The sequence below is a fragment of the Lonchura striata genome, chromosome 4 (genome assembly GCF_046129695.1).
Source record: "Lonchura striata isolate bLonStr1 chromosome 4, bLonStr1.mat, whole genome shotgun sequence".
Lineage (NCBI taxonomy): Eukaryota > Metazoa > Chordata > Aves > Passeriformes > Estrildidae > Lonchura > Lonchura striata.
Genome location: NC_134606.1, coordinates 26,927,319 through 26,952,825, shown reverse-complemented (window position 1 = coordinate 26,952,825; position 25,507 = coordinate 26,927,319). Strand labels below are relative to the sequence as shown.

At 38.9% G+C, this 25,507-nt stretch overlaps 1 protein-coding gene across 2 annotated transcripts in view; it reads left to right on the top strand.

Moving 5' to 3' along the window:
- The first annotated feature begins 8,241 nt into the window (after positions 1-8,241).
- The window catches only part of CHIC2 (cysteine rich hydrophobic domain 2), a 30,372-nt gene continuing 13,106 nt past the window's right edge, over positions 8,242-25,507 (top strand). The window contains exons 1-3 of one of the 2 annotated variants that reach the window (XM_021529926.3): positions 8,242-8,405; positions 15,184-15,238; positions 15,381-15,536. In XM_021529926.3, coding sequence (XP_021385601.1) covers positions 8,335-8,405; positions 15,184-15,238; positions 15,381-15,536 — 282 coding nt within the window. In that variant the 5' untranslated portion in view covers positions 8,242-8,334. Of the gene's footprint in view, positions 8,454-15,183; positions 15,239-15,380; positions 15,537-25,507 lie in introns of both variants that reach the window. The other variant, XM_021529851.3, reaches the window with a different exon arrangement.

The following is a 25,507-nucleotide window of genomic DNA, read 5'->3' as shown; positions in this document are numbered from 1 at the left end:
CTACTCTCAGCTCAGAGCTGTAAGACAGAATAACTCTGCAGCTATTCTGAATGGTGCAGTGGGAGTAGAATTTGGCCTGGTGTTTTCAAAGGTTAGTTAAACAAAATATGACCTTTTTCAGGCTAGGGGAACAAAGGAGGTCAGCTCATTCTCCAGAGCTACAAAAGGTCTTTCAAGGATACCAAAGAAATAAAAATAAAAGCCATGATCACACTTCCTAGATGCACACATAGAAACAACACCTGTATGTTAAGGTATTACCCAGTGGAAAAACTCCTGGGAGCATCCCCATTAATAAGGCGTCCCTCCAGTAATTCACCCACTGTGGGAAAGGTGTACATATTCAAACAATCTATTTTGTCCAGGGTGCCAGAGCAAGACAGTTGCAGAACTGAGATTGGCAAAAACCTCCTTTTTTTCAGCATCACAGTGCTTCATAAGGCACCTTGAAGAATTGCAAAGAGCCTGCTGAATCTGGTTGTACTTTAATAACTCATTGGACAGAGGAAGCCTAATGCAGCTTTCCCATTCCTTTGTGGGTAAGAACTTACATAGGTTATTTTCCTGCTTGCAAGGACATTCTGGTACAAGTTTGCCATCGTGTACAAACAGATCAGTTACCCAAACTTCACTAATTTAATTCTCTGCTGCAGGCTGGAATTGATACTCTAGTCTCTTTGGAGGGAGAAAAACTCTGCTCCAATGTCATAAAGGAGCTGCAGTGAATCTGATCACAAAGTACCTATGAATCAGATGTGCAACTTTTTCCTCTGCTTCTTCTTCACATGCACATCAAGAAACTGTTGCACTCACATAGTGATGCGATAAAGCAGATTTTCACTGAGCTGCATCAGGTGATGCTTAGGGTGAGACTGCTAGCAGTCAAAAATGAACTTGAAGGAACTGGATCCTGCAGAAAGGATATTCTTTTCCAATGTCTCTCTTGCTTTGAAAGGAAAGTAAGTTTGTTTTGAGGTTGCAGATTATTCCCCTCTCTCATGCTTTATCACAGAGGTTGGAATTGTTATTTGTTCCCTACCTTCCTTGAGGAAGTCATGCTCTAGGAATGTAATATATTCCACTATACATTAATTTTTCACACTTTAAACAACTCATAATGAAAATATCTATTTTTTCATTGTTTAAGGATGATGTCCAGTACTATCAGAGAGAAAAAATATCTACTTGGAAGCAGTAAGGATGCTATTTTAAAGATATTCCAAAGGAAATAAAAATGACATTTTTGAACGAGACGTGCTAGAAATCTCTCTTTGCTAATATGCAATAGGAATGAACATGTTAGCATTCCCAAATACTAGTGAACTTGAAAGTATTCAGAGGAAATCTCAACTGTTCATGTTTTGATGATTTTAAATGAAAGATACCCTTCCCTGTTCTCTCTATATCAACATTTGTCACAGTAACTAATGAGGAAGTAATTATAATGTAATTTATCAGAATAATTTGACAGGCAAAGAATTATGTTCTTGATCCTAAAGGACTACATAGTTCTAGTTTTCCAACATGTGGGTAGCATAGCAGAGGGTATTTGTCTTTAAGAAGGATAAAAACTTTTGCACTTTCTATTCTCAAGCAAAAATGGACAAAGGCATTGTCTAATTCTCTAAAATATGTTACATGAAGACATTTCACCTTAATACAGATTAGTAAATCTTATTTTAACAATTTCATAATATAAAAGCTACTTCTTTTTACAGTGACTTTGAGATTTATAGTTCAGTTGCAGTAGTTAAGTAATCACCACTATGTCTTTAAGACAGTGAGTAAAACAATTTAGTCATTTAGTCATATTTACCAAGAGGAAAACAGCTGTCCTCAGAATAAACATAAACTACAAGAAGGTACTGAAGGATGGAAAACCAAAGAAACAAGAAAAAAAGAAGACATTAGTTTAAAATCTGCACTGATATTGAGGGAGGTGTGATTGTTCACTCCAATAGCAGCTGGGGGAGGCCTGCATTTGTCATTGGCCATTTTGTTGTGGGACATGTTTTGGTTCATTTTTTTAAGAATAGAAGTTGACCACAGCTTTACCCAAGTTACAGTATCTGTATTTCTAATATATATGGCAGAGGACTCAGCCCACATTACTCCTTTATACTTGTTTTCAGCACTTCCAGCAGATACTGTTCTTTCTTAAAGGTGGCCTTCTGAAGAAAGTATTGATATTGTACATCTGCTGTTTTAAGAATGTCTTTAAAACTTGATGTTCCATTTGTGTGTTTATATGATTTTATTTACATTTTGCCTTAGTTGACTTTATGCTTTTAGTCTCCCAGCACTGAATAAAACCCCATCAGTTTCAATGCTAGATTAATCTTAAATCAAATACAAAAGAGTTTTGTGTATTTCTGTTTAATTGATGTGATTATAGGAAAAAACCCTAAAAGCCAAGCAGTATGTTGTATTACATTCTAATATTGGTAGGAAGAGAAGAAACAAATTGTTGTCCTCCAAGAAGAAAGCAAAACCCAATGAAATGCCTAAAAACAGCCAAGAGTTTATCCTGCCTGTAGATTATGTGAAACACAAGTAGATCTTTAAGTCAAGCATATCACAAATTCTTTATGGATTTGGATATTCTGCCTTCAGAAATTTGTAATCATTTGGTCTTGAAAGATCAGGAGTATCCAACTCCACCCATCCACAGTTTTAACAGACTTGAAACTACAAGGACTCTATTCTTTGTTTTGTTATATGTTAAGGGAATTCTGAAAAGGAAGCATCTGCTTTTCTCTTTACATGCAATTTATGCTTTCTGTACTTTATTTATGATATAGTCTCTTTCAGAAATACTATATTCTATATAGAGGTATCTTTTGAACTTGTCTCATTAACCTCATGCAATATAGGAAGCTGGAACAAAAGGAAAATAAAATAAATTGCTTGACAGAAAAAAAAAAAAAGGCTAATAAAAAAGGACATGAAATGGAGCTATTCAACATACCTTGTTACTCTAAGAGCTTACTCAATCCTGCATCAGAAAGTCAGAAATAGAAATATTACTTACCATAATGGTTTGGTGCCAAGAGTTCCCTTTGATTTTTGCACAGAAAATCTTGGTTCATTTATTTGGGGTTTACAGGGATTTTGCAAAATAATCAGTTAATCAGCAAGAAATGACATAATGAAATTGGTCAGACAAACAAATACAATGCTGTGACTAATAGTAAGTTCTGGTGTGTGAGTTTTATCTATGTACCTGTTCCTCACTTTGCCTTTCCATGTTTCTGAAATACTGTAAATAATTTTTAAAATTTTATTTGATTTTACCATTAGCAGAAACATGTACATTATCAGATACACTTTATCCAGATTTGTCATGAGCAATGACATTTAAGCAGGACAGAGGAGCCAACCCAGAGGTGAGGGAGTCTGTGTCAAGGGAAGGGACTGATGACAAGGTCTCAGAGCAGACCAGGTCATTAAGAAAAGCACAGCCTGATGTGAGTGCCCTTGGAGATTTGCTACAGTTCTGTAGCTTTGTTAAACTCCCTCTGCAGTGTATGTTATTTCTATCTTGTCTCCTCTGGCTTCTGCTTGCCCCCTTTCCTTGCTATCACCACCCACTCTTGTTTTCCTTCTGGCTACCTCTCTTAATTAATCAGGGAAAGAGAAGCTGTTCCTGCCAGCTTTGCTTTGCTATTGAGTAGTGGTAGGAGTTCAAAGAACAAGGTTACGCCTGCACCTGCTGCTTGTTCTTTGATGCCCTGTTGCGTGAAACAATTTCCTTCAGAAGTTCCAACAATGTACTAATTAACAAGGAAAAGACAGGGAGAAACAAGACAAAGACTGTGGGAGGAATGAGGTGAGTAACAACTGAAAGATCTCAGAGGAAAGCAGGGGAAAGAAGCAATTACAAAGGGGGAGCTGGGAAAGAAACATAGAAAAAAGGAGAGGGAGAAACAATAAAGGGAAGGAAAGTAAAAAAAAAAAAAAAAAAAAAAAAAGGAGAAACCAGAAGACAGGGAACTGGAATAAAGAGTTGCAAAAAAAGAAATTATTTAAAGTCTCCTTTAGATTACAATATGCAATTCTTACAGAGAACTCTGAGAACAGTGAGTACCTCTGTTAGAGAGATCTGTACATAGTATCAGTTCTCCCCTATTGCAGTAAGGAAATTCACTGGGGAGGGAGGGCATTCCTACCTGGAACAGCAGCACAATGCTCCCCAGTCTGGACTCTAAGGCTAATATCTTTATTTAGATATAATGAGAGTTAAGTTGCTTAAAAATGCAATTAGTATCAGCCTGGCATTACTCTCACTGTTCCCAAAGAAAGGATAATGAACTGTAAGTGGGAGTCCCACAGTGTTGGGTCAGAGTAGACACCAAAATAATCACAAGCAAACTCTGTGATGTAAAAACATGGACTTGGAAGTACATGGCTGGTGGCAGGGCTGGCACATAGCAGGGACACATCAGCAGTGGAGAAGAAGTGACAGCTCACTGATACTTCTTGAAACAAAGGACAGGTCTGCCTTCTTCAGTGCAGGTGGTAGAACAAGCTGCACAAAATGATGAGTCTCCTTGCAGCCTCTGAGGGTGGTCCAGTACTGCTGAGTCCAGTGCTGAAGGCTTCAAGCACACCAGGTGCTGTGAACACATGCTGAAGCATCATGGGCACCTCAGCCTAGAAACTTAGAACTTCTACATTATACCTACCACAGCTCCTTATCTTTTAAAGGCTGCCACATACTGAACACCTGAAAACTGTGGACTGTGGAACCAGCATTTGTTAGGCAAGTAATATACACCTAAATTGAGATTGAGAGGCATGAGACTTTCTTTCTCTTTATCAAATCCACCAAGTGAGTTAACCAAGCTTGTCATGCCACACAGCACAGGGATCTGGTAACTCAAACATTTGTTTGAGTTAAGCATACTAGTATGAAAAGTGCATTAAACATGAGTTAAGCATACTAGTATGAAAGTGCATTATTACTCAGCTGAATTCTGTGTTATTCTGTAGAATTCTGTTATTTAGGAAATGAAACCTGTTGCAAGTAGCTCATGATAGAAATACTGTCACACTTCTAGTGTGACAGCACAAAATGCTGCTTTCTCCTTTGCAGCAAAGCCAGTGTTATGAATTCTCTCACAACCACACTGTTTCTACCCTGGTTTACCCAGTCAGCATTGCCACATCTTTATATACACTCTACACCTGAGAAATACACCATGAGGATCTTTATGAGTAATGGAGAGTAAATGGCAATGTAATCTTTCAGAAAATAAACTAATCAGTATAACGAATTCAGGGGAGTGCGACAAAGATGACTAGAGGGATCAAGCACCTCTCCATTGAAAATAGGTTGGTTTTATTCTTTTGGGAGAGCTGGGGTTTTTCAGCCTGGACAAGCACTGGGGAGACCTCACAGCAGCCCTCCAGTACCTAAAGGGAGCCTACAAAAGGCTGGAGGGGAAGTTTTTACAGGGGCCTGTAATGATAGGAGAAGGGGAAATGGCCTTAAATTGAAGCACAATAGGTTTAGATTTAGATGTTAGTAAGAAATTCTTTCCTTTGAGGATGTTGAAGTGTTCAAGGGCACTTTGGATGGGTCTCTGAGTGATCTGGTCTAGTGGAAGTTTCCCTGCCCATGGCAGGAGGATTGGATGATATTTAAGTTCCCTTTCAACTCAAACATTCTATGATTCTATGATATACCGAAACAAGCCAGGAAAAAAGAGCTGCAGGTTTCAAAGGAAAAGTTATAATGTGAAAAGGAGGCTATTGTAAATAAGATATGTAAAGTACTAGGAAAATAAAGAGGAATGCAGAATTCCCTTCACACTTACGAAAGTGGACAATGGGAGTGCTACAGATGTAATTTATTTGGACTTCCGTAAAGCCTGTAAAAGCCCACAGCATCCTTTTTTCTTAATTGGAGAGAGATGGAATTAAGGGGTCGGCTGTGAGATGGATAAGAAAGTGGTTGGATGGTTGCATCCAGAAGGTGGAGGTCAACAGCTCCCGATGGACATCGGGGGTAAGTGATATCCCTCAGGAGTCTGTACTGGGACCAGCACTGCTTGATATATTCATCAATGGCATAGACAAAGGGATCTAGTACACTTCCAGTGAATTTGCAGATGACATTAAGCTGAGAAGAATGGTCAACACACCTGGAGGATGGGATTCCATCCAGAAGGACTTGGACAAGCATGAGAAATAGGTACATAGGAATCTCCTGATGTTTAACAAGCCCAAGTACAAGATGCTGCACCTGGGTTGGGGCAACCACCCCTGCCAACCCAGGCTGGGGATGAACAGATCCAGAACAGCCCTGCTGGGAGAGACTTGGGGGTGCTGGTGGGCGAGAGGCTGGACATGACCCTGCCATGGGAACTCACAGCCCAGAAACCCAAACGTGTCCTGGGCTGCACCCAGAGCCCCGTGGGCAGCAGGGGAGGGAGGGGATTCTGTCCCTCTGCTCTCATGAGACCCCACCTGGAACACTGAATCCAGCTCTGGGGTCCGCAATACAGGAAGGACACGGACCTGCTGGAGCGAGTCCAGAGAAGGGCCACCAAGTTGATTAGAGGGGTGGAGAAATGCTGAGAGAATTGGGGTTGTTCAGCCTGGAGAAGAGAAGGTTTTCAGGTGACCTGAATGTGGCCTTGCATACCTGAAGAAGGCCTACAAGAAAGATGAAGAGGGACTTTCTACAAGGACATGTATTAGACATAGCAAAAAATTATTTACTGTGAGGGAAAGATGCAGTTTTTATATTTTCTGTAAAATGCATTCTATGATTCCTATGATTCCCAGATTTACCTTTTTTTTTTTTTTTTTACTGTTTCAGGCTGAACCCTCTGACATTATATATTAGCTACTGCTGCAAGTAGGCAATCCAACAATCTACTCTGTCAAATAAAAAAGATCTTCTCCCCCTTTTTAAAATGTCATCCTACTAGTGCTATATCCTGTGTCACATTGCCTTCCACTGTTGTCACAAGAGCTGATGGCCTACCTGTTGCTAAGGCCATTATGCTCACAATGGCATTTCCCAGTCTTTGTTCTAAGTTTTGGTTACGAAAAATACCAAAACTGCCAAGAGAGAAGAATTCCTGCAATTTTTAGGGTTTTCTGCTTAGCATTCATCAACGTAGTCCTAAATGGGCTGCTACTCTGCAAATTCATTGTTAGTCTCCTCTGCAAACAGTGGCCTAAGCATGATGCTTTCCACGGAGGATTCAAGGCTGCCAGAGGAATGGCAGATCCAGGAACTGACAGTACCAAGGGACATGCACACACCTGGTCTCAGCCTTCAGCAGGTCAGTCTTGGCCAGGGGCCACTTTCCCCACATCTCCATGTACTAAACCAGAGGGACCAATGGGCAACCCCTCAGCTCACAGCAGATGTCCAAATACACCCCCCAACCCCCTGTGCCGTGGGCTTCATGGATGCTCAGAAAAGGGATAAAACCTTGTGATCAAGAAGGCCAATGGTATTCCAGGCTGCATTGGGAAGGGCAGGTGATCCTGCCCCTCTGCTCAGCCCTGGTGAGGCTGCATCAGGAGTGCTGCGTCCAGTTCTGGGCTCCTCAGGGCAGGAGAGACTTGGAGCTCTGGGAGCAGGTCCAGTGGAGGGCAACAAAGATGAGTAAGGGATTGGAGCATCTCTCTTGTGAGGAAAGGCTGAGGGAGCTGGGCCTGTTCAGCATTGAGATGTCTGAGAGGGAACCTAATCAGTATCTATGAGAATCTGCAGAGAGGATGTCAGAGGATGGAGTCAGCTTCTTCTCAGGGGTGCCAAGCAATAGGAAAAGGGACAACGGCCAGAATCTCATGCACAGGAAGTTCCAGCGCGGTGTGGAAGGAGGAAGAACTTCTTTACTGTGCAGGTGACCACCCTCCAGAACAGATTGTCCAGAGAGGCTGAGGAGTCTCCCTCACCGGAGATACTCAGGAACCGTCTGGACACAATCCTTTGCCCCGTGCCCTAGGCAGACCCCCTTCAGCAGGGCTTGGACCCGATGACCGCCGCGGTCGCTGCAGCCGTTCCGCGCCCCTGGGAGGGCCCGCTCCCCGCACCGCCGCCCCACGCGCCGGCCGGCCGGGAGCGGGGCGGGCCCGCGGCCGGATGTTGTTGTTGTTGTTCCTGCCCCGCCCCTCGCCCCCTCCCCCCGCGGAGGGTGACGGGCGCGTCCCCGCCCGGAGCCGCCGCCGCTTCAGCCGCTGCCGCCGCCGCGGCCCCGCTGCCGCCCGGCCCGGCCCGGCCCCGGGCCGCCCCCCTCCCGTCCGCCTCCCTGGCCGGCTCCCGTCGCGTCGCCCCGGCTCCTCTGGCTCATCGGACGCCCCGGCCCGGCCATGGCGGACTTCGATGAAATCTACGAGGAGGAGGAGGACGAGGAACGGGCTCTGGAGGAGCAGCTCCTGAAGTACTCCCCCGACCCGGTGGTGGTGCGCGGCTCGGGCCATGTCACCGTGTAAGGGCCGCGCGGGGCCTGCGCGGCCGGGGCGGGCGGCGGGGCAGGCCCGGGCGGCGGGCCGGGGGCGGCCGGGAGCGCCGAGCTCCTGGGCACAGCTTGGGCAATTCGGGGGGTGGGCGTGGGGAGCACCGGGCCGGGGCTGCTGCCCTGCCCCCACGCCCGTGAAGCTGCGAGGGGGCTCTTGTCGGCCCCACCGAGCCGCCAGGAAACTCGCAGGCAGGTGCGAACCTCTAAGTAGGCGCTGAGGAAACGAGACTGGCTTGGGCTGTGACTGGCAGAGGAATGTGAAGTATTTGCCCAAAATGATGAGCTGTCAGGAAGTAAGGTGCCTGTGTTCTCTGTATAACAGCTATGTGCCAGCACATGACTGGCTGGACTGTTGAACAAGGTTGTTTATGTGCCTCTTACCGACTCCCACTTAACTTGTGGCTGCTGATATACCTCTGAGGACTTTAACAAAGAGAAGGCATCAGTTAGTCAGATACCTACGTGTAAAGTTATGTGGTGGTTGGTGTGTGTTGTTTCACTGTGTTTGACATGGAAGCAACTTCGTTTTGTGCGTGTTTGGTATCTGAGTCTAGCGGGAAGTGACCACGAGCTTGTGTAGTACTTCTCAATAATGTAAGAGATGAGGATATTGTTCCTTCCATCAGTTCTGTCAGTCTCACTCCGTTGAAGTGTAGTAGTTGTCAGTTACAATGTATAGTGTCAGAAGCTGAAATACAAACCTGGAGACAAGGCACAGTAGTACAAACTTTCGGTTTATTTTGTATTCAGAGTTCAGCAGTACTAGGTTTGCAGTACAGATATAAAAGACATACTGTGGTCTGCTTCTCTGAGTCTCATAAACTATATTGATTTTCAGATACTGACTGACAAGTTTTTTTGGCACTTGGGTGCATTGTTGCTTTATTATTAGGTTGACACAAATGCTAATAGCTGATAGCAGTTAGCTGTCTAGTTAAAAACAGGAAGTTATGGATAGACTGAGAGAGATTTGAAAAGTTAGAAGACAAATGTGGCTGGAGGCCAAGGAGACCCTGTGAAAGAGTAGAAGCATGTAGTCAGTGTGTTGAGCTTATGATTGTTTATTGTGAACAAAAGCTGTTCCAGTGATTCACTGAAAATAAGGCAGCAGCCTTAGTCTGTTTCTGAAAAACTGAGCAAAACCACAATCAAATAGTTTTCACATTAGCAAATGAAAAGTACAAACTGAAATGGAGGCTAACACTGGTTTCTTCTCTAAGACTTGAAGGTAAGTTGTGCAAGACAAGATGAAGACCCGTTAGTGGAATGTTGGAGAAGCTTTCGAAGCATTGACTGTGACTAGTAAGGGCCTTGTGGTTGAAGGATGGCTAACTTGATAATTGTTCATTAATAGTTACTAGCTCATTATTACTTTAAGATCTTCCTTAAAGTACTTTTTGTTCTTTAGGTTTTGAATGAGCAATGAAATACCAAAGTGTGCCTCCAAAATTAGGCAATTGATCTTCATCTACTTTATTTACTGTGCCAGGTGTTAACAGTAAACTACTAGCATTTATCAATAGCATTGTCCACTTTTACCTTTGTACAGCCTATAACTTTTTTGTTATTGATCCAGAAGCTTATTATTAAAAGTTAGATCTCTTTTATAGCATTCATTTGGTAGATATAAGGAATAGGTGAAGTCCTGTGTACGTGATGAATTTGTCTTGCCAGTATAAAAGCACACATGCATTCTGAAGGACTGACAAAAATGATCAGCAGTTAAGCAAATACTGGGTTGATCTCTCCCTGGCTCTGCAGTTTGAAGAGTTGCTGACTGCTTCTGCTGTGTGTGTATTTAAACAGAAGCTCTCTTTTCATAGTCTGTTGTCATATCCTTTCTGATCTTACATAGGAGTCATAATGTTGTGTTTGAAAAATGTCAATTCCATGACTACGTATTAACATCAGAAAGACATTTACCATTACTTGATTTCACCCAACAGAGAATGGAAGTGAGTATTTTCTAAGCTGAGTAATTAAAATCAATTAAAGAAAAGCAGTTAAATATTAACCAAATAAAACATAAGTCTTTGCCTCTTGAGGATGTGGAGCTTTTGGTTAGCACTAAGTTTTCTCCTTAAACTCACTGTTTGAAGCAGGCTGCCAGCAATGCTAATATTTTTTTTAACATTGTTTTTTAAATAATTGGGTAAACTGTTTTCACACCAGCAGAGTTTTGATAGCTTAGTAGAAAGGAGTAACATCACCTGGTTGCTGAAAATTTGAGGTTCTCTCTTGTTACGGCAAAAAATTTGAAAGCACTGTGAAAATAGAGATCCTTACTTACAACTGAATTAAAAGTCCAAGGTGTTTCATACTTGTTCCTGAAATCTGTATTATGGTAGGAATGGAGGTACATGATGTATTTGAAATAGTGAAGAGAATATTTATGATAGATGTCTGATAGTGAGTGTTTTCCTGTTCCTCAACTAGTTGAGACATGTATCATATATATAGCAGACTGTGTTAACTGGTAATACTGGATTTATTCCTGCAGTGCTGGAATGATGGAGAGCCATTGGGATGTGCTGATGAATGCCTTTCTGTGCTGTTGTTACAGCACCTTTTATCTTAATGCAAGATAACTTTTTGTAGGGGGAAAAAGAACTTAGAAAAGATGTATTTACCCAAGTAAGTTTCTTTATTGTTAAACTGAAGTCTGCTAATATATTTTTCAACCTTGCTCTGTATCAAGGACACATGAGTGAAAACAGGGCTATGTGAGAATCATGAAGCATGTTAAGATTTGTGAAATATATATTTATTCTTTAAGGGTTGGGGACATGTGGACCTAAAGAGTAGAGTTAAGGTAGGGAAAAAGTGGTTTAGTGTCTCCATAAGAGAGGACAAAGAGATAGAGGATAACATGTGTCAATTTTTTGTGTTAGGATGATCTGAGCTGCATGCTGGGAAAGGTTCCAAATGGTCTGTGTCCTATACTGTAAACTTCTGTACTTTAAAGTTTCCACCTCTCACCATTTCTTTCTCCACTGTGTACAAGGGCAGGAATTTATCTGTAACTTTGAAGTGGAGTCAGGTTCCAGAAATGCTTGTTCAGGTCCAGGAAGGGTAAAGAAAGTACTCATGCATAAGGTGAGCATGGATCTCTTGAAGATATGATGTAAAGTGGGAAAGGCATAGAGCAAGCAGAGAAGGGTGCAGGGTGTCACTGTAGATGCTGTATTGTACTAAAGAAAGCTAATAGGACAGCTGTCTAAGGAAATGCATCTCCAAAACATTGATTTCCGATATTTTAAGGCTTATTTTTGTTGGGTTTTTTTTTTTTTTTGTCAAAACAGTTATTCTGTTCTGTAGTTACATTGAACATGTAGGAGTGTTCTATGGAGTTTCTAATACTTTAATTTCCAAATTTTGGCTTGCAGTCGAGTGACAATTCTGAGATCACATAACTACTTAAAATGCTTTTATGTGCTTTTATGGATGCTTTTAATATATGGAGTCACCCTTTTTACTACCTGCATATGATGACAGCACTCTGATGTGTCGAGCTCAAAATTATACTGGTAACTGTTTGAGTTAGCTTCTGCTTTGCTACCCCACCATATATTAAAAATTACCACAAGCCTTGAGTACAAGCTCTCAGTATCTTTGCTTATAACTTCAACCAAGTGTGACTGCATTGGTTGGAAGTTTCTCTGCCTCACTCTGCCTCAGTGTTTGTAATTTCAGATAGCTGGAGAGCTTTTCCAGTGGGAGTTGCTTTTGTCAGGCATGACTTTTTGTGACCTTTATGAATATTTGTTTGTGTTTGATGAAGCTGTCAACATTTGAATACTTAACAAATATTGATTTAATAAACTAATTATATAGTGAAGTGGTGTTACCTTTTAGTTTTGCGACTTGTGATGTCACTTGCGTATCTCAAGCTTGGAGTCATTCTCCAGGCTTGGCTACTTGTAAAATGTATGTGAATCAAAGGGTTTTTTTCAGACTTTGGTTTCCACTTCAACTTACTGGCAGTTTTAAGTAGGGCATGACACTTAACTGATAGGGCATGACTCTGACATTTATGTAACTTTTGCCTCAGCGCTTAGTTTCACTCAGCAGTTTGCAGAAAAGGTGGATGGTCCTCCTGTCATGGAGTATTCAGCAGGGTTTTCAATGGTAGCAATGTTTTCAGTAAGTTAAGTTTCCTTTGTTCTGTGTTGAAGTAGTAAACTTTCCGTGTGTGTTTCTGTGTAACAATTCTCATTTGTTATTTCACCAGTTTTGAGAGACTTACAGACTTGCAGAGCTACTATTCTAGTTGCAAATACTGAAATATGGTAGATAACTTCTATGTAAATAAGGTCTCCTTTGAGATTTTATTGCAGCCTTTCATTATGCAAAGGAGGCATATAAGAAAGGTGGAGAAACACTTTTTGCCTGGGCCTATAGTGGCAGGACTGTGGAGAATAGTTTTAAACAGAAAGAGCATAGGTTTAGTTTGGATATAAGGATGAAGGTGATGAGATGCTGGAACAGGCTGCCCAGAGAAGGTGTGGATGCACCATCATGGGAAGTGTTCAATGGAGCACTTGGTTCATTGGAAGTGTTGGTTGGATGCAGCTTTGAGCAACTTGATCTAGTGACAGGGAGATGGGATTGGATGATTTTTGGTTCCTTCCAACACAAATAATTTTATGTTTCTATTGCCTGTAATGAATGATTGGAAAATTACCTGCTTGCCTTTTGACCCTATGAAAAAGTCACCTACATCCCCAAGCTATGTAGCCCAGTGTGCTGCTGCAAACTTTGGCAACAGGTATTGCTGTGAATGGATTGCATGTAAGTCTGGCTGTTCCTGGTGTCCAGTCTTCTAGTACTGTCTGGCATCTACAGCTATGTGAGTGATATATACTTCAGCATTGTCTTTGCTTTAGTGTGTTTGTCAGGGAACTTGTGTAATCTTGCTTCAAATCTTTTGGCACTGTTTTCATTAGTAATGTTGACTGGAAACAAACCCAGAAGTTAGCTACTTGCACTTTCTTTTTAGCTGCACTTTCTTTTAACTGTAGTAAATAAATTTCTGACTATTTTCACTCAGTGCTCTCTGTTGTGGGATCTGTTGATGAACACTCCCCTTACCCATTGCCTTCTGGAAACTTTGCACTTTAATAATATGTTCCCCTCAACCTTCTCTTTTCCAGCTTAATGTCAGCCTTAGTCTATTGAGGCTTTATTCCATTTATTACACTCGTCTTCCTCCTCTCTGCCTTTTTCTAGCTCCAAATCCTTCATGAAAGATGGATACCAGAGCTGCGCCCAATACTGAATATGTTGGTTTCATGGAGAGTCAAAATGATGTTAATCACTTTCCCAGTGGTGCCCAGTATTTTATTGCTATTTCTGGTGACTGGTGCTTGCATTGAGGTGATGTTTAAGAGAATCATGAGTGGTGATAAAAGATCTATCCTGTGAGCTGTACCTGTCAAACTAAAGTTTGACAGGTACAGCTCACAGGACATGCATATGCTTGTGTCACATAAGCATAGTTTAGGAATCCCAAAATTCACCATCTTTTATTTATCTACAAAGAAGCTCATCTGCCACTTTTTGTCCACTGGATTTTATGAGGTTTCCACAGTAGCTTATCACATAACTGCTGGTTTGATTACTTGGACAAAGTTCTCCATTGGCATGCAGATCATTCATTTCAGTAAGAAAAACAACCCCAAAACTCTCGTAAGTACCTAGTGCTCAATAGCATATTGTGAAAGCAAATTATGTATTTAAAATCTTCAGCTGTCAAGGCTCAGGTAAGCTTTTCTGCATACAATGCAGCAATGTGTGATAGGTGTTGCTGCCAGTATATCAAGTCTTGAGCAGTTTAGTTTCTGATTTTTGTTTATAGTACCTGATAGAGTGCTCTGGTTTATACTCAGGATTTTTAAAATTACAGCTTAAATTTTACAATGACTGCTGTATACCAAACTAGTAGCCAGTCACATCAATGATTTTATAGTCTGTATAGTCTCTGCTTGAAGTTGTTGTCCAGCCCAGATGCCAGAAAATATTCAGATTTTCCTTGAAGTTCATCTGTTTGTGAACCCAAGCAAACGACTGTAACGTAGAAAACATTTTTAATAAATAAACTGTCACTCTTCTGACCTTTAGATCTTGTGAAACTCAGTAGATTCAATAACTTCAGCTCATTTCAAACTGCTTCACAACTTTACATTTATAGTTAGTTATTGTTTAAGCCGTGTTTTGTTACTTAGCATTTTGTGTTTTGAAACTTATTACGTATTTATTTTCTGAAAATCAAGCTGGTGTTTATTCCATTTTTATGCTTAGAACAGTTATTTAGCACCAGATGAGCTTTTCTTCAAGATACGTCTATACTGGTGCAGGAGAGAGGTAGTTCAAACTGTGGCATTAAGTTGCTTCCCTTTCTCCTTAAGTACTTTGCTTACCTCACTTGCCACTATTGCTTAGAGGTTTTGCTGACTTTGGGGAAGAGTCAATAGTGTCAAGAGAACTATGAGAAGAGACTATGGGCAAAGTGGTTTTCAATCTATGTATGTTTTTGTTTGTTAGTATAATTTTAATAATTACTCTTAATAACAAGTGGTGTCTTCCTGAAATTATTGCTGTTACTGATACAGACCCTGAGAGTATTATGAGGTGCTTGTAAATTGTGCCATGGATTAGGGTTATTTATAATTTTGGTACAATCTAAATTTTGTTTTTGCAGGTTTGGACTAAGCAACAAATTTGAAGCAGAATTTCCTTCATCTTTAACTGGAAAGGTGAGTATCTCTGTATAGAAGTTTGGAATTGGAGTTCAGGTTTTATTACAAAATCAAGTGTTCCAAGTATAGAGTACTGGAAAAGTAATAAAGTACACTGCTGTAGTACTAGTTTGTTTATTCTTTTTCATTTCCCTTGTAGGTTGCACCTGAGGAATTCAAAGCCAGCATCAGTAGAGTTAACAGTTGTCTTAAGAAGAATCTTCCAGTTAATGTTCGATGGCTGCTATGTGGATGCCTTTGCTGCTGCTGCACTTTAGGTTGTAGTATGTGGCCAGTTATCTGCCTCAGTAAAAGAGTAAGTTGAATGATTAATACAGTTTTTGATAGTTGGAATTGTACTGATTGTACTGGTTTTGTCTTATTTTGATTTTTTTTTTCTTCCTTCACCATTAAAAACTGTTGCTAGATCTTACTTAAATCACTTCTATTTTGTACATTTTGGTATCAGTTGTCCTCTGTACTGGTTAAAGTTACAGAAGACACCAGTCAGAACTTAGAGCTTATAAGTCAATGAGAGGTAGCTGAATGCCTCCTAGAGCCCTTTGTAAACTACTGTTGTTACTGAACCAACTTTCAGTATGCTCTTTAATAGCTGCATCTTTTCTGTGATACCCTGAGATGATCAGAATTTGCCAGTGAATGAGTAGCAGTTTGTTTTTGAGGAGTTTCTGATTACACTGTGGCTCCAAAGAACCACGTTTTTTTGTTAAAAGAGCAGTTTTTAAAAAGAATACTTGATTTTTCTTTTTGATTTTTTTCTTCCAAGCTTAGTTGAGTAAGATGCTTTTTTTTTTACATGAAGAATTTGAAAACAGGCTTTTGTCTATGTGCACTTGGCACTTAGAGCATTGTTCACAACAGAAGCTCATTACACATGCCTGGTTTTCACTTCCTTTCCTCAGTGCTGTTAGACTACCTTCCTACCTCTTCTGTGTATGTAAAAATTGTGTTTGGCTAGTTCTATTTCACTACTTTGCAAGAAGTGTCTATGCCTCCCCATCATATCCTCACTAGTACTGTTTATCTTTCCATTTCATGTCACACCTTGTATATGTTCTCTCCTGTGTTATGCCTCTTAATACTACAACTTGTCTACAGTTGCGTACACAAGAATTCAGAACAATGTCATGATTTTCTTTATCAAAATCATAATTTTTTTAGAGGTAATAAGTAAAGGCATTCTGAAAAAATACTTATGGGATGAACATTTATAATAATAAACCTGGTATGCATTTTCGTATCATCTGACTGTGTTGAGATCTAAATGCTTAGTCCCTTTAAGAGATTACTTAAGGCTAGTTTTAATTATATACAAAATAAAGTAGAAAAGTCTCCTGGTAATGTTGAGTCTGTGGAGAAACTAACCAAAACAAAAATATTGGTGTCAGTGTGAATTATATCAAACCCTAAGTTTTTTATCCTCAAGCTGTTGCAAACTAGTAAGTATCCTGTAGCATTATTATATATCCATAGCCCAAAAAACTGCTAGAAGAAATTAGAATATAGTGATTGCTTCAGCAGATAAGCAGGTGAATTCACTAGCTTGCAGAGAAGACCTTTACCATTCAAGGCCTAACACTGTAGGTAGCAAACACAAGAGAAGCATCCATTAGTATGGTCCATGTTTAACTTCTCAATGCTAATGCTTCTGCTGTTACCAAGTTTGACCCAGTTTTCTCACATATTGTGTTGTAGCAGGAAATGATAACAGGATGTAACTTGGTAGGGGCTGATGTCACGAGCTCTCATCTTCTAGACTGGGTCCTATAATAAACTTTTTTACAGTGTCAAGCAGTGTCAGAAAAAATACAAAGGCTTCTAGCATCTGGAGTCAGAAAACAGTTTGAAGCTGAGGAAAGAGGTTCTGTGTGGGAACCTGGTCAAGCAACAGTTAGAGAAGAAGTGTGGGATAAGGTAAAAAGGTAAGGTCCTTCCAAAAGGATAAATCTGGAAAAGAAAAAAAACCACAGATACTTTGTTCAGAGGAGGCTGGAAAGAGGGATAACAGTTTCATTGTTGCTGTAATATAGAATGCCTAAGGAGAGATGAGTCCTGGAAAGGGTATGTTGCATTTTTCCTGTTCAAGCTGGTACCAGAAGACATTTATGGACCTTTGCATCTTTTTCTGCACTTGGATGTCCAGCATTAGTGCAACTTAAGACTCAGCTGCCTAAACAAAGTATCTTGTGCCATTGTAGATGCACAATGGCATTAGACACTGATGACATTTTGATTATTCTTCCAGAGTAAAAGTAATTTAAATAAATGTGGAGATTTCAGATCAGCATTGCTTGTCCATATCAGCAGCTTGCCAAATGAATGTGTGCTTACAGGGTTGTTTCTCAGATAGAAAACTCAGAACTTGGTGTCTGTTGGACATCTGAAGAATATATAGAGAGAATTAATTAACATGTGTACTTAAAGACAAAGTGAAAGGGAAGAGTCTGCTTTCCCAAGCTCCTGACTCTTAATCCTGGAAATGGCTGGGTAAGAATATTTTTCTTTGGTAAAGGAGTTAAGGGGGAAAGCTGTGGGATATTTTTCAAGGACATGTTTGGAAATTCTAGTGTAGAAAACAAGCAGAAGAATTTTTAATGATTCTAGTCAGGGCTATTACTTTTACTTACAGAAAAATGGTGAAAAGTTACTGCCATTTGGCTTGATTGTATAGATACGAGTGGATTAAATTTTGTCTTGGTAGATCTAGAGCAGGAAAATATGAAGTGATATCTTAAAATCCCTCTTGAAGTGATATCCTTAAATCCCTCATACTGGGAATTACAGGATTTGAACCCTGTGAGATCTCAGTATTGAATTGCATCCACAAGCTTCTGCATTAAAGAAAAATTTTAGGACTTTAATTTATGTCAGAGTGCTGTGACAAGTGCAGGAAACTAACAATATGTATGTTCCTAGAGGTGTGGAAAGTAAGAGACAGTACATTGTGAATTACCTGGAACTGCTCAGCAAAAACAGCACTTGTAAAAAATACCTGGTTCCTCTAGGTTCCAGTCTGCTATTTGCTCAGTAGATTCCAGTAGAATTGTGTTAAGAAGCAACTTCATATTCTCCCCCCACAAAAACAACAACAACAAAAAGCCACCAAAAAACAAAAACCAACCAAACAACAACAACAACAAAAAAAAAAAAAACCAACAACAAAAAAACCCACCCAAACCAAAAACCAACTACCTTGGTTTGCTGCTACTGCTGCAGTTTTTCTAATATGTAAGACTAAGGTATTTGGTGTGAACTACTTGTGTCTGACTTTACCTGTGTCTTGGAGGAGGGTTGTGTTGATCAAATTGTCTTCTGTGCTTTGACTTCTTTAGCCATCCTTTCCCTGGCTGGACTCAGCCATAGGTATAGTCACAACAGCCAGGATTCTTGGGGAAACAGGGGTCCATGATGATGTATGCTTGTTTCTTCCCTTTAATTTTTAGATACAATGAATTATTTCCCATTTGTACTCATACTGTAAAAGAAGTGTAACAAATGATCAATAAATAAAAGGTTGCTTTTTTACATTGGTTGCACTTATCTGAGAAGTGTTAGCCTGAGAGCTTTGTGAGCTCAGCCTTGTTCTAAGTGATTCCCAGTGAAAAGACAGTTACTTGGAGCTGACTTGTGTTATATCCTTTGCTGCAGTGATCACAAAAGACTCCCAAGACTTTATAATTAGAGTTTGATTTTTGAAAGCATGATGGGAGTGTTCCCATCATGAAATTTGTGCTGATCATGTGTTAATTGCACAACAAAAATATACAAGTCTTCATATTTGCTCTTTTCCACTGAAATAGAAGACTGATAAATTTGTTTTGTTGAATTACTGATATAGTGAGCTAACAAGTGGGAGGGTTTCTCAAGGATTTTATTAAATGAAACAACAGTTTTAATATAGAAGAGGAATTTTTCTCAGAATGACCAATTAAGAAGTGTCTGTTTTAATGAGTCTTAATCTAGCTACCCTGGTCTTGAATTAGTGGTATAGTTTGTGGCTTTTTCAAAAAAGATTTTTTTTTATAGTTCATGTAGACAAAATGTCAATTGTAGCTTCAGAGTTAGAATAATTTTCTTAATGGTTATCTTCATTCTATATTTTTACTGCCTTTCATTGACTTTTTAAGTTCTAACATGGGAAAGTTATCACAAATCTAAGTACAAATTGTGAAATTGTTGAAAGTTTATGTATAATTGGAATACATGCTTCTTTTTATGTAGTGAAAAATAAGGTATTGGTTTGTCTCCTTAAATCAGGAGGTGCTTCAAATGAGGAATTAAGCCACAAATGTTTGTAAGTTTAATTGTTAATTATATAATTTTAATGGGTTTCCATGCAGTGAAAGCTTTCCTTTCACTGGATTATTCTTTTCAGTGCTGGTTTTGGAGTCTTTTTTATAGTTTTGTTTCCTTTCTTTGTTTGCACTGAGATATTTGGAAAAAGCCTTCTACTCTTCAGCAGCAAAATAAGTGTTTTATTTGATTCAGTATATTATTGCTTCTCTCCTTTTATGTGGTCTTGATTCAATTTTAATTAATAAAAGCTGCAAGAAAGTTGCAGGAAGTACAGTCCTTCATTTGCAGATCTAGATTATAAATTATCATAAGTAGTTTTACTCATAGAATTTGCCATCTTTTCTGGGAAAAATTCCAGGTAAGTGAACAGTAAGTCTTTAAGTTGTTCTTTTAAAAAAAAAGAATGCCATAGTGGATTATAATTCAAGAAGCACTGCAGGCTGAGGTGCCCATTTGAAGCCACTTTTTCAAATGAATTGGCACTCATTTTCAGTATTAACTAAATGCTGTAGTTCCTGATGGGTAAATAGGATATATAATTTCAACAGAAACAGTAACAATGAATGCTATGATAGCATTGCAGTACTGCTAGATTTCTTAAAAGCTGGTATTGTACAAGTAAATTGCATGTTTTAAATGTTTCATGGGCAATCTCTTAAAATGAATAGAATTAGATATTTAACAGTGTGATCTGTACTAATACTTTCAAGAGCAATTTGTTTGTTTGTTAATTCACACAAAGCTGATGAACGCTGCTTAAGCCTCATCATTAGTTGTCACACTCATAGCAGTTCACATCTTCGGTGTGCTGTATAAACATAGCTAATTACAACTTCTAAAGTATAAATTAAATATGTAGTGGAGGAGCTGGAATGAATTTTCTTAAATGTGATAGTCTTGTTTGTCAGTGGATGATACTAAGATTAAAATATATCAGATCAGTTTATTGAATTTATGAATACATTACATTTCTTTTCAAAACTGAAGAAAATGTATTTTTTTCTCCTATGCCCATCTGCCAGGGACTTAGCACTGGAGGTACTCTTAATGGCATAATGCTTTTCTGAGGAATTCCACAAGGCAATTGCTTAAGACTAAAGGTGCCTTGTTTTTGAAGCATCTGTTTAGACAGTTTACATTGTAGTTCAGTTTGGAAGAATCCTTAAAATTGTAATGTATTTATGATTATCCTAACCACAGCGCATGTAATTTCTGTGTTGGCTCTAGTCAACTTAGTATAATTTTTTTTAAAGTGGAACTTGTATATCAAATATGCATTCTTGACCATTGTTTTGAAATGTATTCAGAGGTCTGGGGTTTTTTTAAAAAGTATTAACTATGGAAGGAAACTTCAGGAAATCAGAAGATTCAGGCCTGGAATATTTTGCTTTAGATATTATTCACTATTATTTTTGAAAATTTTATTTTATTTTATTATTTTTCACTATTATTTAGAAGAGTCACTAAGTCATCCATATACTCAAGTAGCTCAGCTTGTAGAATAAATAAATGTGAAATTATAATGTGTATACTTATGTGGTTAGTGTTTTTCTCTATATGAAATCAGGTTTCATTTCCTTCACGCTTACCGGGTTTTAATGTGCTTTCCTAAAGGTTATAGTATAGAGTTGGTGCACAATGGGGTGTGGGAGCAACTAGTTTTACCATGTCTTTTAATTTGCAGACTTGCTTGGTGGAGAACCAGGCAATAAGATTGGCATGAAGAATACTTACAGATAAAAGGAGATCACAGAATACTAGTTTGGTTCTTTATAGATCAAATGTAAACCTTTTAGTACTTCAAAAATATGTATTCTGAAGTTAAATTTGTGATTGCTTTTTTTTTTTTATTTTCTATAAATCCTAAATATAGTGTATCTCTGGCATGTATAGTGAATATTCTAAATGCTATTTAAAATTTAGTTGCATTTGTAATTAGAATTATGTCTCTGAATATTTTAATATTATTCAAAACAATCTGGGTAAAATTACCATTTCCATGTTATAGCCATGTTGTGCTGGCTAAGGTATATAAAGGGATCATGCAGTGGTTTGGGTTTGCTCTTCCTGTCCAGGTTGATGTGTTCCTGTAACTACTAGCATGAGTTGGGTAAAATTGGCATAGAGCTGTTTTGAAAGAGCATGCTAAAAATTATCTAGTTAGTTGTAAGATTTGGAAATTAGTCTAGAAAGGAACATTTTTAGGGTTCTGTCTTTAGCAATTTAGAGATAATCCCAAATAAGGAACATATGCAAACACTGCTGAGGAAAGAATTAGAAGGCAAAATTACTTGAAATTTATATAACAAAATTAAACTAAGTAGAAAGCACTTGACAGAACAATAGCTTGTTAGACTGTTACTGTAAAACAGAAAATCAGATGTACCCTTTGAGAGGGTTCATTCTCTTCAGCATGCAGACTAGTGAAGTGATGGATTTTACAATCTGCTACAGTTTTGTCAAGTCGTGCAGCCTTTCAGTCTTTCTGGCCATGAGGCTTCTCTCCCATTCTTGACCACTGCCCTTAGACACTCCTAACAGCAGAAGTCAAAGGATTCCTATGTACTAATAAACTAAACCTGAGAATGTTCCTCGGAGTTGGTGCTTTATAATTTGTACTTTTAGGAAGGTCCCTGGCAGGCTGTGGGTCTGTTTGGTGTAACAATTCATAGGCATTATCAGAATGCTTCAGGCACTGAGTGGTTCGGAGGTTATGAAAACTTACTGATAGAGATTATAAGCTGTTCCCTGCCAGCTGGCTTGAAATGAATGGGAATGTTTCTGGGCACAGTTTCGTTTCTTAATAGAGATGTAATCAGAGATCTTTTAGCTTCTCAACCTACGCTGGCCTTGAACTATTTTCCATAGCATAACTCTGGGATATTTTGGAAATAAATTACAAGGACCAAAATTAACATCTCTCTAACCTTGAAGGAGGAGATGGAATTTTCATACATGTTCAGTGTAAAATTTCCCACAGATAATGACACCTGATGAGTTACTTGGTGGAGATTTGATCCTATTTTCATCCCTTTGTGGTCAATTCCATTTTACATGTTCATTTTCTGTGGCCTTTTCTGTGAGAATGTCCTTCAGCAGGAGGTGGATGCTTTAGTGTGTCATGGCTAAATTTGAATAATTTCCTTGGAGTGATCAGACTTTCATGGATTTTGTTTCCATATGATGACAGAATCAGAGTTAGAATTTAATCCTAGAATGATTGAGTTACAAATCTTTATTTAAAAGTTCAACAACATGAAGTGTAGTCATGATGCTTCATGGATCAGTTCAACACCTGTCTGCCTGTGAAATGTGTTTTTTTTCACCACATTTCAAGGCCTTAAGGGAAGTGTGTTATTTTTGCCAAGATCAAGACTATTTCTGCTACAAGGCTTCTCCATGTTATGAAATTTTTACAAATGGTTACCTCTAGTCAGTGTTACCTCTTTATAGAAAGTAGCTAGCTTAGCTTACAAGATCTAAGTTAGTGATTTAGCTCTTGTAGGACAGCTAGAATATCCAGTGGCTAAAATATCAGTTAGCATCTTGAATCCTTTAGATTTTGTGTATTTGAGAGGAAACTTACAGAAGACTTGAATGAACTTCTAGGAACTTTCTTTGATAGTTTCTCTCTGCTAAGTGTTTCTTCTGCAGACTAAAATGCCTTTGGAAAATACTCATTCAGTGTCTGTCAATTAGTACATTGGTGATCCTCTCCATTTTACTCCTGGATAATATAAATGGATTGTATGTTTCTGTACACCTTCTCTATTCTGCACAAGTTTCATGGCTTTACTGCTTTCTTAAACACTCCAGGAATTTGACAATCAAGGCAACCAGAGTAACTGAAGAATCATCTTAAGTTTAGATACTAAAAAGTGTTACATGCAGTAGTGTCAAATAACACTGAGCTTGCCTTTATGTCAGCAAATAGTTTGGTGGAAGAGACCTTTCCAGAAAGTAATTGGAATGATTTGGTTCACTAAGCTTTAAATTCATCTCTTAGTGATGTACCAACCCAGGGTTGAGACCCATACAAATGAGGTTAGGTTATGGATCGTGTGACACCATATCCTCAGGGCTATCTTCCAGAATGTGAAGTTTCATGAAGTCAGCTTGATGTTGTCAGTTCTCCTGCTCCAGAATTCTGTTGGTTATATTTCTCTCAGTGTGATCTGGAGCTTTGATCTGTGCTTTAGGTTGGACTCGCTTTCTGCACGAATTAATCAATCTAGTAAGGCAGAATGCAGCAATAGCAATCTTGTTGGATAAGGCAGTTATTTTCAGATATTCTTCATTATATTTAATATAGATTTCACTTGCTTTCTTGCATGGATGCTGAAGTGGCTTCTGGGATGAGCATCCTTACAATGGTCTAAAATAAGAAATATCCTAGCTACTAATAGGAGAAATTACGCAAGATCTGCATGTTCACCTATGTAGTAGAACAGACACCTTTTCAAACTACTGTGCACTAAAGCAGATAGTCCAGGATGTCAGGATCTGAAATTAACTCAGGTTTCACCTTTGTGATCTTCTCCCTTCACAACTGGAGAATTCCTTAGCAACATGGCAATCTTAAAAATTTGCATTTTCTATTGGTTTACTTGAGGTATAGTGTTCAAGATGAGGACATTCTCAGCACAGATGTACTTCCTTCAGTTATGTGTGCTTTGCGTACAGCTTTGGCATTTTTGTGGTAGCAGCATGGGCCTCAAAATTGGCTTGGGGAATGTTCTGATGTATTGAAAGTGAGGATATGAGATTCAGTTATCTTCTAACTTTCTATTTCATTTGTGCTGATGGCTAAATTACTTGGGTATAAATTTTGTAATCAGAATGAGTAGAAATTCCTGCTTCTGTCTTTTCTCTCTTTGAGTGAGTGGAATATAGTGATACTATAGTTCCAACCTCTGGCAGGATCCTTTGACTTTTTTCTGTGGTGTATAATACAAATTCTGGCCATGTGAGAAGCTAACAAAAGTCTGCTTAGTGTTGTCTCTTTGTATTTTGAAATTTAAGCATAAAGGGTATTTGTTCGGGGCAATATTCAAAACCAGTAATACTTGATTGTGGTAAAGTTTTGTATGAGGGAATTTGAAAATCTCATGCTATTTATTGGGCTAATAGTGCACTACTTATACATATGTATGATTTCAGATGACAAGTTAAAGATCAAATGCATGTAGGGGAGAGTCTTTGGGAAAACAACTACAAATATAGTTGTTAGTGGAGCATCCTGTTGTTGCTATCCAGTTGTTTCCCCATATAATAAAGACAAAGGGAGGTACTCAAATTAGCACCACTTTGGGAGTCATGTAAGATCCTTTTGTTTAGTATTGTACCAGCCATTCACCGATTTACATCGGGACTTGAGGTGGCCTTGGCCCATTTGCTCGTGTGGTTTAGTGCAGTGTGCATGTTCCTGGCCATGCACTGCCAGAGGGGTCCTGTTGCTGCACAGCCTTCCTGTCCAGATCATAATTCCATCTGGAACTAACTGGATAGACACTGCAAAGGTGTAACAGAAATGTCTTTCAGTTGGTCATGGATTCAGTACTCTCCTTCTTTCTGCATGGAAAATTCATATTTAGGCTTAGATTTTTCTTTTTTTCCCCCATGTTTGAGGGAAAAACTTTATTTTACTGAATCAAAAATGGTAAGCATCAGTGAAAGTGTATTCTGCACTGGGGTTTTTTGAGAGTCTGATTTTTCAAAAGACACTCTTAGACATTAATGTCTTTAAAGAATCAGTTATGTTACAGAAATATTTCATTAAACATTCCATCTAGACAATCGAAGAGGTCTAATTTACAAAATTCTGTGGATAGCATTGAAGATTGCTTTTTTTGTGAAATATGTTACGAAGCATTGAAGACTGCTTTTTTCGTGAAATATGTTACGAAGCATGTTTTCTTATCATTGGTCTGCTGAAAAGTGTACTTGAATTGCAAGTTTTTTTTTCTTTGC